Source organism: Callorhinus ursinus, unplaced genomic scaffold (assembly GCF_003265705.2).
Source record: "Callorhinus ursinus isolate GAN/ISIS: 27379988/994484 unplaced genomic scaffold, GSC_fseal_2.0 scaffold19, whole genome shotgun sequence".
Taxonomy (NCBI): domain Eukaryota; kingdom Metazoa; phylum Chordata; class Mammalia; order Carnivora; family Otariidae; genus Callorhinus; species Callorhinus ursinus.
The window spans coordinates 29,939,674-29,952,522 of record NW_027397081.1 but is presented as its reverse complement, the minus strand read 5'-3'; the positions used below and the strand labels follow the sequence as shown (position 1 = coordinate 29,952,522).

Sequence of the window (12,849 nt, the reverse complement as noted above, 5' to 3'; positions counted from 1 at the left end):
ATGTTTTTCAGACATTGGACAGAAGGCAGCACAGGACTGGGATTCTTGAGATAAGGGATGCCAACAAGATAAGCCCTATGACTGCATGAGCTTAGCGCTTGCAAGCAGCTTCCGGAGGTACAGCACCAGTGAGAGGCATCCAAATAGAGGTCCAAATGCAGGAGGACCAAGTCAGCTAAATTGTATCAAGACAGCTACTTTGTAGAACAAAGTACCCAAGAGAAATCTGCACAGGTAGCTCCAGAGATCTGCAGAGAGGTTCCCATGCGTCTTTGTCTGAGTTCTGAACTGGGCATGCATGTGAGAAAACTACCAAGACCAGGGAAAGAATTACTAAAAAAGAATAAGCAGAAAAATAATCCTCAGGGCTTTCCCAGGTTTAGGAAAGGTTCACATTTCACCAGCCAGAGTGGGAAGACGATCTCCTCATACGTGGAGAACCCAGTAGAGTCCTAATAATGATATTGCAGTATATATTCCTTCTAACAAAGCTTATAAACAATCCTTCAAATGATCAAATTAATTCCAAGTGACATAGTGACATCCCGTTCTGGGATGAAATACATAAAGAATTATAGCAAATCCAGCAAACAACATAAAATTTACAATGTCCATCATACAATCAAAAATTACCAGGGAGGGGCACCAGGCTAGCTCAGTCAATTGAGTGGCCAACTCTTGATTTCGGCTCAGGTCATGATCTCAGGGTCCTGGGATCAACCCCTGCATCAGGCTCTGGCTCAGTGGGGAGTCGGCTTGAGGATTCTCTCCATCCCTCTCCCTGCTCATGCTCTCTCTCTCTCCCTCTCTCTCTCAAATAAATAAATAAATCTTTTAAAAAATTACCAGGGAAAGTATGATGCATAACCAGGAGAAAATTTAATCAGTGGAAACATCACATGTGAAGGAACTAGCAGAAAAGGATGTTAAATAGCTATTATAGTTATACTCCAGGTGTGTCTGTCCACCCTCCTAGAACAATGAGCCCCTCAGAGGGTAAAGTTTGTCTTCTAGTCTTCTGTATGCCCCCAGCACTTAGTATGGCTCCAGTCACACAGAAGATGTTCTTCAATCAAAGGTTATTGACCAGCATTTTATTTTTTGTTTCTGTGTGTAACTGGAAAATGCCAGACAATAGCTCAGAGCTTTCTGGTGTTCTGCAGTAAGCATCACATCCTTGCCAACTATAGACCCCATTTGGGAACTTTTTCAGAAAACAAAATTAAGAGTGTTTGTGAGAAATGTCGATTTAATCATGCTACAATTTCACCAAATGTCCTTAAAGAAGAGAGAAACCATGAAAGAGAAAATATAACATCCAGTGAGTCCCTTAGATCTGTGTAAGACCTCTTAGCTTATGAACCTCCCAAAGGCAGTCACATTGCTGGACATTTTCAGCACCAGCCCCCTTGTCCCTCACATCTGCCCATTCTCACCTGCAGTCATGTTGAGACTCAAATTACTATGCATATGATTATGACCATCACCTCCTGATTGGGTTAGTCTACTGTCCCTCCCCATAGCCATTCTTCAAACTCTCTTTCAAATGCATCACCCTCAACATTTCTCTTGATTAAAAACATCTTGTGTATTTTGCTGATCAAGTAAAATTCAAACTTCTTAACTTGGCATGTATGACCCTCTAAATTCAAGCTCAATGTACCTTTCCAACTTTATTGGACTTTCCTACCCATACTCTCCCCAGACCACCATAAGCTGAAAAATAAGCAGCCTCCTCAAACACATGCTGCAACTCTCTTCCCACCCCTGTTCCAGCTGGGATCCACTTTCCCCATTCACTTCAGACATTCTGCCTATTTGTAGACTTATCTTGAATCTATGCCCCCTCATGAGTCCTTTCTTTTCAAATCCCTCCAGTCTGAAATGCTTTCTCCCGCTAACATGGATGAATCATGAACTAACATTGTAGCTGAATGTCTTATAATTTCCCTATTAAATCATAAGCCTTTTGAAGGCAGAAAACATGTTCTAAATCTGCCTTTTATCCTGTCCCCTTCTAGAATCTGAGTTCCTTAAACGAAGTAGTCACTCAAAATAAAACTTAATGCAGTAACCAGCGAATTTTGATATCCAAATGCTCCTATCTGGTAACACTAAAAAGATGCTCGTTTTTATGAATGAAATTGTTTAGAAAGATGTTTCTCATTGTCTTTCTCAAGAATTTACCAAATACTTAAGTCGATCTAAATACTGAAAGAAAAGAACAATTGCAAAGATTGGATTAACAAATAAAATAAGGAGAATTTCCATTGTTTAAATGGTAGAGCAAAGGCTGTGGTTTCCTCTTATCCTCTTGGAAATAACCCCAAATTGATAAGGAAATGGAAGAAAAATGCAAATTTGCATGTTCTTTGAAACTAAAAGATATCAAGACAACAGGCCCAATGGAGTCACCTAAGTGAAGCCTCGTGTCACCAAACTGAGAATTATACTTTCAGCTTTCCCAGGAATGGAACTTTAAAGTAGTCAATCACCTGATCAGCACTAGTGAGGTAATCTGCTAATACACCCCTGCCATCCCCTAGAGGAAAGTAACTTTGCATAAAGCAGCCCACTCTTTTGGCAGTATAATTTCCTTAAACCCCCAGAGCTTCTTTCTCTCTGCAAGACTAGATGCTGCCCAATTCGAAGATTTGCTCAAATAAACTTAAAAACGTTTTAATATGACTCAGTTTATCTTTTAACACCCCCTATCATGGTTCATGAAGTAGGACATATAAAAATGGCCCCACCAACAAATGCACTAGCTGTCTCCACAGAGACCTGGGCTGACACTAATAAAGGTCACTGACATGATTCTAGCCTGTGAACAAGCAAGGCCCTGCATACCTTACCAGAGATAGGACCCCAAGACCTCATCCCATTTATATCAGCTCTCGGAGCTCACACACAGCTCCTCTCCTTGTCCTGAAAATGACCTTCTCATGTCAGTGGCCAAATCTTCCTCATTTTAGTGTTAAATCTCCACTCCAAGGTGGTTGGGTAATGCGCATTGGGGAGGGTATGTACAATGGTGAGTGCTGTGAATTGTGTAAGACTGATAAATGATTTAGACAACTGCAGGAGAAGGGCTGGATCCTCCTAATATGAAAGAAATGCCAGCCTGAGGTGTGAAGTACAGGCTCAGAAGGAGGGAAGCCTCTGGAGTCTTGGGAATGAGTTTTGGAAGAAAGAAGCAAGAGCACAGGACTGGCCATCCTTTGAGATAAAAAGACAAGTCATCGGTCTTTGTGAAACTAGTTAACTATGCTTCCACTAGGAAAAAACACGCATGACTTAATAGGAATACCATTAGAACTGAGTTGTCAAAGTTGTCTTGGGTTTTCTAATAGTCTCTCTACACTGAAATGAATGTGCACTTTAATTTTACTAGGGAGGGTGAAATTAATAAAAATATCTATAAAACAAAGAACCATGAGTTCACATGTCTCCATAACTACTTCTGTGACCTGAAGTTAGTGCACTTTAAAATCCAAACTTAACCCGGTGGGAGCCAGTACACACCTGCAGCTCTCCCCACAAATGGGACTGGCATCCATATTATCAGGAGTGCGAAGTGTAACCCAGGGAAACCCATAAAAGAGTTTGTGGCCAGATGAGAACTGGTTTCAGAACCAGATGCTGTCACTGAAGAGCTGAGTGTGTATTTTTTAAGAATGACCTATAAACTGGCTTCCCAATAATATAAGAAAGAGACACCCAAAGTTAAGAAAATATCCGATGGCTGTCCTCAGTGGAGCAGTTTCCTGTTCAGTCACTCTAAGAAAGAGTCTTAACCTATGGTAGATTGGAAAACTATTCTAGCTAGAGACAAATCACTCCAATCTAAGGAAAGGCTTGAATAATAGACCCTAAAAAGACTGATAAATGAAAAAAAGTAGTTTGATTTTCCACCTTCAAGTGGGGACTTTCAAGTGGAACAGCTGTAGGATTGGGGTCTAGAAATTTCTCTTTGGTTTAAAAAAAAAAAGGAGTGAGGGCCGCCTGGGTGACTCAGTCAGTCAAGCATCCGACTGTTGGTTTTGGCCAGATCATGATCTCAGGGTCATGAGTTTGAGCCCTGCATTTGGGTCTGCACTCAGCAGGGAGTCTGCTTGAGATTCTCCTTCTGCCTCTCCCTTTGCTCATGCTCGCTCTCTCTCTCAAATAAATAAATAAAATATTTTTAAAAAGTGACATATGTTACAGCCAAGAGGCAAAATAAATCAGAGGGTGAGGATATAAACTGATCTCAGTTTTCAGTGAGGTAAGGTGGGGCCAGATGAGGGAGACAAGTCAAAGCATGGAGCACTGGGTGTTATATGCAAACAATGAATCATGGAACACTACATCAAAAACTAATGATGTACTATATGGTGATTAACATAACATAACAAAATAAAAAAAAAAAACAAGTCAAACGGATGCTGGAAGTGTGTGGATGGTAAACTCGAGTGGGAGAGAATAAAAAATGCCCTGGGGATTGTGACAAAGAGAGCCCAAGCACAAGGTTCCTGGCTTGAAGAAAGGCAGAACGTGAAGATGGAGGGGACCCTCCCTTGCCCATCCCTTAACTCCCCCACCTCCTAGTTTAAATAAATCCAGAGAAAACAAGGAAAGACAAACCAAAGGAGATTCATATCCCCTACTGTTTTCTTCATAGGCAATCTGGGAACCTGCAGAGCAGCCCTGACCATGTGGAAGTCAGACTCCATGGTGAGAATAAATCCAATATAAGACTAGATTGTGTTGCAAGTTTGTTGTGGCTGCTTTTTCTTTTTCTTAAAGATTTTATTTATTTATTTGACAGAGAGAGAGACAGCGAGAGAGGGAAGACAAGCAGGGGGAATGGGAGATGGAGAAGCAGGCTTCCCGCCGAGCGGGGAGCCCGATGTGGGGCTTGATCCCAGGACCCTGAGATCATGACCTGAGCCGAAGGCAGACGCTTGACAACTGAGCCACCCAGGCGCCCTGTGGCTTCTTTTTCTAAATACTGAGCAAGTACAGAGATGTTACCAAACCTCTTTGATGTGACTACTACAAAAAATAAACCCCAGCAAGCAACTTGATCTGAGAGAAATTTATGTTGACTAGAAAGAGAGAAACAAAGTCTCTTTTGATGCTAAAAGCTATTGTGAGGATACGTAAAGAACTGAATACCTCTAGGTGACAGAGCAGAAGCACATCAACTGGTCAGCACAGAGCTAGGAACTGAAGAAAAGATATTTGCAAAGACAAGAAAAAGTACATCCCCAGAATGTGAAAACCAGAATTCTAACCTCAGGTCCTCAACTGGCTAAATGCACAACTTCAGATAATTTACTTAGTTCTCTGAGATGCTTCTCCTCATGGTTAAATTCAGTCCTATTTGCTACGTTTCCACTGTTAGTTGTTGTGTTAGGTACTGTACAAGACAGTGAAGAAGCTGTAACAAATGAGATCTGGCACAGGTCCTCCACAAGATTACCTTTAACCAGAGGACACAGATAATGTTTCAAAGAAATCACCTTACTTCCTGAAATTTAGAATTAGAGAAGTATGTGCAACATAATCAAATTTTTTATTTGTTCAAAAATACGTGTGTGTATCTCCTGGATGATACTGCGCTAGACTCAAAGACCAATGATATGTTACCTACCCTCAGGTTGTTTGAGCCTTGATGAGGTGATAATCATATAAAGAAAAGTTCAAGTCTCTGGACAATATTAAGCACCACAGTGGAGAGAGCCCTACACAAGGCATTATGAGGAGAAAGGGATTCATTCAGTCAGGAAAGGATTTGTTCACTTGAACAGGCTTTTGAAAAGTGAGAAATTCTTCAGATGTATAAATGTGGAAGGAGTTTTAGGCCATAACAAAATGTGTAAAAACAGAATGCCAAGAAATTACAAGGAATTTTCCAGAAATAGTGAAATACAACTCCTTGGAATTCCTAAAGCAGAACCCAAAAGTGATGGGCTCAGCAGCTGAGGTTACAGAAGCAGAGTGTGCAGTCTATGCTAGGATTTTAGACTTGACACTTTAAGGAAAGAGGAGTCAGTAAGGTTTGGAACAGAGAGACACGTGCTCAAATTCATATTTCAGCAAGCACTTCTGGGTGGTATCAGAAGGAATGCAATTGTAGGGGTCAGTAGAGGTTATACTATAAAACCATGAAAACACAAAGATCAAATTAATGACATGAAAACCAGGTCACACTAGTGTTTAATTTAAAAAGCAAGTTACAGAACAGTATGCACAGTACAGTCCCATTCATATGTGAGTTGCTTGCTAAAAAGATCATTGTAACAGTAACAGCCTCTAAGTTTTGAGAGCTCACTGTGCTTCAAGCATTTTGCTAAATAATAGACAAAATAGGCTGTTATCTCACTTTTGCCAACTGATACCAGTACAAATATGACCTGCATTTTCTATCTGCAGAATGAAGGTTTTGTCTGAACAACTTGCGCAAGTGGGAGAGCCCAGAACTGGATCCACAAAGTACTGGGTGCACCTGCTCAACTCCTCCACCTGTACCAACCTGAAATCATAGAAAAGGGATATTTTAACAGAATAAATCTATAGAAGTTATATATATATATATATATATATACATATATATGTATATATATATTTCTGCAGTGATACATCTGGACATTCATATTAAGGAGGATAAATAAAGACAATTAAAAAGTGTCAGGTAAATTCAAAACAGGTTTTGTTAATTTTGTTAATTTTGTTAAATTAACTCACATTGGCTCAAGATGTGCTGTCAAATGACTTGGGGGAAAAATGCAAGGTTTCACAAAATTTTGTAAATGCCAGAATTATGCATAAGGGATTGTAAACTTGAAAATTTTGACATTACTATTGCAATGTACATAGAGTTCTAGTTTCAATTTAGCTATGTGGACATATCTGTAATCTTCCTCCCTTATACCAAATGGTGGAAATGATCAAGAAGACAAGACTTTATTTTCAATAAGTGAATATAACTAAATTCAAAAGCAAGGTGGAAAAAAGCTCAGAGATTCAGAAAACAGGAATCCCATAGAAACAGAAAGCAAATGGGATTCTGTAAGAGAGCATAACCACTTAGAATGGCCATGATGAGGACCTATCCCCCCAGAAGAAAGGAGAAACCTATGGGAGCCCCAGGCTTAGAGTGATGAGATCTGGGAGTTATAGGAGGCCAACGGACAGACTGTAGACAGAGTGTTTTGATCCAACTGCAGATCTTGCCAGCTCTGGTAGCAGCTCACTCCCTTTGGCCCTTAGGCCTATGGGTGGAAGTGGCATCCCTAGTTCCTTCTGGTGCAAGCCCCAAAGTGTTTCATCATCCCTCACTGGTTTTCTTTAACTTCACCCCTAACAAAACTCACCTCAATCACACCTCTTCTGAGTGTACCCCTCTTCCCTGATGGAAACCTAACTGGTAGAGTAATTGATACCAGAAGTAGCCTCAGATAATAAACCCTTAAGATGAGGTTTTGGGACTAGGTTACAAAGATGTTTAATAACCACATAGATAACCTTCTTGTTGGAGGGAAATGGGATGTCATCAGTGTTGATGGGTGGCATGAGTACTCAAACCGTCACCAGACAGGCATGGGGTGGAGTGCAGGTGAAAGGCAGGCATGAGATCAAGGGGCTGGGCACTGGTTCCCATGGCAACAAAGACTAGTCAGGATGTGTACACAGCCCAAGAAAAGTGGAGAAAAGACAACTTAAAAGCTTTGAATGTTCAATTCAGGGAAAGGGAAGAAAAAGAAAGCCTTTGATGGAGGCTGGTATAGTAAGAGTGGACTCAGTCATGATACCAGCAGACACAGATGGAGCTGAGAACAAATCCCTCCCCTAAATCAGCTGTCCCCCATCCCACCATGGCCCACTAGCAGAGTGCAATGCCTGGTCCAGGAGAAAATGGTCTATAGATTAAAGAGTGTCAGGATTTTACCAATTGGTATCAACAGGAGTCTGGGGATCATGTATGGGATTTGGTTCTAAGGGTGTTAAGGTAGGCCAAGGGGGACAAAAATATAAAATTAGAGCAGACAGAATTCATTGAAAGGACTTGAGCTCAGGAAAAAATATATAAAGAGATAGACACAGATAATAATGGGTAGAGTAACACTTAATAAATGACAAAATAGGGTTTAAGGCAAACAGATTTAATAGCATTAAGGAATGCTAGTGCTTAGGTGAGGAAAAGGAAATCTACAAAGAAAACCTAACAATCCTGATCATATATAAATTTAACAATGTAATCTCAAAATACATAAAGTAAAAAGTAACATAATTACAAAGAGAAATTGACAAATTCAATGTTAAATAGGGGACTTTAACTAAATACATACTTCACTGAAAACACTTAGCTCAATCAGACAAAAATAAATAAATTGAATAATGTTTTTAATAAGCTTAAGTCAAGAGGTATACAGAGTCTCTTACAGGCACAACAAACACATACAAATTTTTTCCACATTTGACTACATATTAGGTTCCAACGATGTGTTAGAAAATTTCAAGTAATTGACATTTTATGAAGAGTATTTTTCATACACAAACACCGAAGTGGAAATCAACATCAAAAAGATTAAAAAAAAACAGACTACCAATTCAGGATATAACAGATATTGGCAAGGATGTGCAGAAAGGGGAACCCTCCTACACTGTTGGTGGGACTACAAACTGGTGCAGCCACTCTGGAAAACAGTATGGAGGTTCCTCAAAAAGTTAAAAATGTAACTACCCTACAACCCAACAAATGCAGTACTAGGTATTTATCCACAGGATACAAAAGTCCTGATTTGAAGGGGTATATGCACTGTCAATAATCGACAAATTATGGAACGATCCCACATGTCCATCAACAGATGAATGGATAAAGAAGATGTATATACACAATGGAATATTACTCAGCCATCAAAAAGAATGAAATCTTGCCATCTGCAAACAACATGGATGGAGCTAGAGTGTATTATGCTAAGTGAAATAAATCAGTCAGAGAAAGACAAATACCATATGATTTCACTCCATATATGGAATTTAGGAAACAAAACAGATGAACATAAGGGAGAGGAAGGAAAAATAAAGTAAGATAAAAACTGAGAGGGAGGCAAACCATAAGAGACTCTTAGCTATAGAGAACAAACTGAGGGTTGCTAGAGGGGAGGTGGGTGGGGGCATGGGCTGAATGGGTGATGACATTAAGGAGGCCACTCATTGCATTGAGCACTGGGTATTTTTTTTAATTTAAATTCAATTAGCCACATATAGTACATCATTAGTTTCAGATGTAGTGTTCAATGATTCGTCAGTTGCATATAACACCCAGTGTTCATCACATCATGGAGCACTGGGTATTAGAAGTAAATGATGAATCACTAAATTCTACTCCTGAAACCAATATTACACTATATGTTAACTAACTTGAATTTAAATAAAAACTTGGAATAAACAAACAAACAAACAAATAAAATAGCAGACCAGTGTAGGCCTCAGGCTATTTGAACAGTTCAACCCAAAAACATGGGTGTCAGACCAAATCATACAGTTTATAACAACAATATGAATGACAAAATTAAAAAAGAGTTAAGAGATCCCTAATGCCCTGTTTTCTCAGCTTGGCCACATGGTAGATATTGTTTGGTACCTGCAAAGCATGACATTGCTTTTGTTGAATTTGAAAATGATGGAAAGGCTAGATCTGCTAGGGATGCTTTACAGGAATTTAAAATCACACCATCCCACACCATGAAGATCACCTATGCCAAGATATAAGCTATGGGATAGTTGTCTTTAAAGGACTTGGTGTTATTTATAGTGTTTGTTTTGATAACATTTGGTCAGGCCATTTTAATAGTTGGAGGGGAAAGAAAGTGAAATTTTTGTGAATGATTAAAAAAATACCTAGTCTTTGTTTAGTCTTAGTGAACTATGGAATATGAAAGCCTCAATTTTGTACAATAAACTTTTATTTGTATTCTAAAAAAATATTTAAAAAACCATGTATTTGGAAATGAAAGTCATACATTAAAATAATCTATGGATTAAAAAAGAAATCAGAATACATATTTTTAAATTCTTAGAACTGAATGGAATTGGTATGCTACACATCAACATTTGGAGCTTTGTGGAGCCAGACTACACAGGGGAAGTGAGTTTTCTCTGCTTTTCTCTATGTTCTGGGAGGACAGAAGTCCTGCAGTTTTCTACTGCTGCCTGTGCATGAGTGGGGGAAGGTATTGATCCCAAGCACTCCTGATAAATGCCCTGCACACCAGTGCTGTTTCAGAGGCAGCAAGACTATAAGCTCAAACAAAGTTACAGGAGATGTTTACAAAAATAGATGACCTGTATCCCATACAAGTCATTCCATATAATAGAAAAAGGTAGAAATCTACCAAGCCCATTTTATGCAGCAAACTAGCTAAACAAGGGGAATGTAGGAAAAGAAAGAAAATCATAGTAAATGATATAATAAAATAATAATGAAAAATAATAAAATAATAATAATGAAATAATACTAAATGACTAATAAATATAGATGCAAAAATTCTAAGTATATATAGCAAATCCAAGCCAAAACAATAACAATTAAGTCGGGTTTATCTGAGCAATGAAGGCTCATTTCCAACATGGGGAAAAATCTGTGTAACTTACCACATTAACAGATCAAAAGAAAAATGCCATTTAATCATCTCAATAGATGCAGAAAAGCATTCAATATACATATAAAATTAAAAATAATACTTTCAGAAAACTAGAAGTAGAGTGGAAATTCTTCTACATAAAAGGTACTGCATCAGTACAAAAAGTTTTTATTCAACTGTCTTGCAATAATATTTTGTTTTTTCTCAAAACAAGAAATCTGTATGAGAATGATTCTAGGGTCAGTTATTTACTCACCTCACCTTTTCTCATCTTTTCTGCTGCACATTGAGATCCAAACTGCTCAGATGGCAGCCAGCTAGTGGCCTGGTGCTGTGAGGGCTTCAGGCATCAAATGCAGACTCAGCCACATCAGCATTCATATATATTTGTATATCTCTCTCTTTTTTAAGATTTTACTCATTTATTTGACAGAGAGAGAGCACAAGCAAGGGGAATGGCAGGCAGAGGGAGAGGGAGAGGGAGAAGCAGGCTCCCCTCTGAGCAGGGAGCCCGATGCGGGACTCGATCCCAGGACCCTGGGATCATGACCTGAGCTGAAGGCAGACGCTCAACCAACTGAGCTATCCAGGCGCCCCTATTTGTATATCTCTTTTTTAAAAGTGAGAAAGTTTTCAAGCAGACTTCCCTTGTGTCTCATGATTCATTATAGGAGCATAGGCCCACCTCCAAACCAATCACTGACAAACACAACAGGATTACCATAATTGGCTTACAGCATTAAAATTGAGTTCTACCAGCAATTAGGGTTATCCTTTACTAAGGTGTAGCTCCCACAGCAAAGCTTAAGTTTTGTACACCAGGAAGAATGAAAGAATGGATATTCAGAAATGTTGTACAAAAGAATCCCAAACATACACCATTACTGCCACTGAATACATATACACAAGAAGCATTATTGGGGACAAACGTACAAGCAGTAAAGTAGTAGAACACATACAACTTCTCCCTCCCCTCAGCTCTTATCATCCCAGTGCTTAAGCTAAGTGGCCACTGTGCATCATAGCTCCAACCTATAATGTCCTACATATATATAGGTCAGGAGAGCAGGAAACATCTACATGTCTATACAATAATGGGGTTTCTCTGGTTGAAGAAGTGATCTTCTTTTTTTTTAAAGGTTTTATTTATTTATTTGACAGGGAGACAGTTAGCGAGAGAGGGAATACAAGCAGGGGGAGTGGGAGAGGGAGAAGCAGGCTTCCCATGGAGCAGGGAGCCCGATGCGGGACTCGATCCCCGCAACCTGGGATCATGACCTGAGCCCAAGGCAGACACTTAACGATTGAGCCACCCAGGCACCCCAGAAGTGATCTTCTTAGAAAGAAAAATCTCAGGCTGATATCAGCTCATATTAGCCTTCTGTTGAACTAACTCAGACCTGTTAAGCCAGCTTTCTGCTAAGCCAATGACACGTTAGGAGAACAGGAAACTCCAGGGCCATTCAGGTTTATCACCTATAAATCCACTGTGCCACATCCCTGAGGGCTCATTAAATATAGTATTATCTCTATCTCTACCATTTCTCATTGATAGTGGTTTCCACGACTCTGTCTAGGAATGAGACATTAATAATATCCCAAGGACAGATGAAGGTGACATATCCAGCATCACGAGGTGTTCTCATGATGAATTACTGCCTAGAACAGTTGTGAAGGCTATTTGGGGCTCTTAGTTCCATTTCTGTAATAGGAAAAGAGAGTTTTTCACTCTACCTTTTTCCCATCCCACTCTTCAAGTTCTGATTTACATATGCCCAATTAATTAAAGTTTATCATCCCCAGAGCACCTGGGTGGCTCAGTTGGTTAAGCGTCTGCTTTCGGCTCGGGTCATGATCCCAGGGTCCTGGGATTGAGCCCCGCATTGGGCTCCCTGCTCGGTAGGAAGCCTGCTTCTTCCTCTCTGACTCCTCCTGCTTGTGTCCCCTCTCTCGCTGTCTCTCTCTCTCTCTGTCAAATAAAAAATAAAATCTTAAAAAAATAAAATTTATCATCCTCTCTTAAAAATAAGCCAGTCTTTTTTTCTTTTTTCCAGAGCAATGATGTCCACCGTTGCCATGCTGTTATTACAAGTGACCAAAGAAGCTAATGAGGTGGCCAGAGGACAACATGAGGCAATGTCCAAGTTCAAGTTTTTCCAAGCGGGTTTTGGTTCTGACCAATATGAACTGTCAGACCATCCATTGAATTCAAAGA

At 39.6% G+C, this 12,849-nt stretch overlaps 1 protein-coding gene across 3 annotated transcripts in view; it reads right to left on the bottom strand.

Annotated features, from left to right (window-relative positions):
- Window positions 1–6,487: 6,487 nt before the first annotated feature.
- Window positions 6,488–12,849, bottom strand: part of LOC112840531 (beta-galactosidase-1-like protein 2) — a 136,946-nt gene continuing 130,584 nt past the window's right edge. For all 3 annotated transcript variants that reach the window (XM_073904003.1, XM_073904002.1, XM_073904004.1), the window contains one exon: window positions 6,488–6,520. In XM_073904003.1, coding sequence (XP_073760104.1) covers window positions 6,498–6,520 — 23 coding nt within the window. In that variant the 3' untranslated portion in view covers window positions 6,488–6,497. The remainder of the gene's footprint in view (window positions 6,521–12,849) is intronic.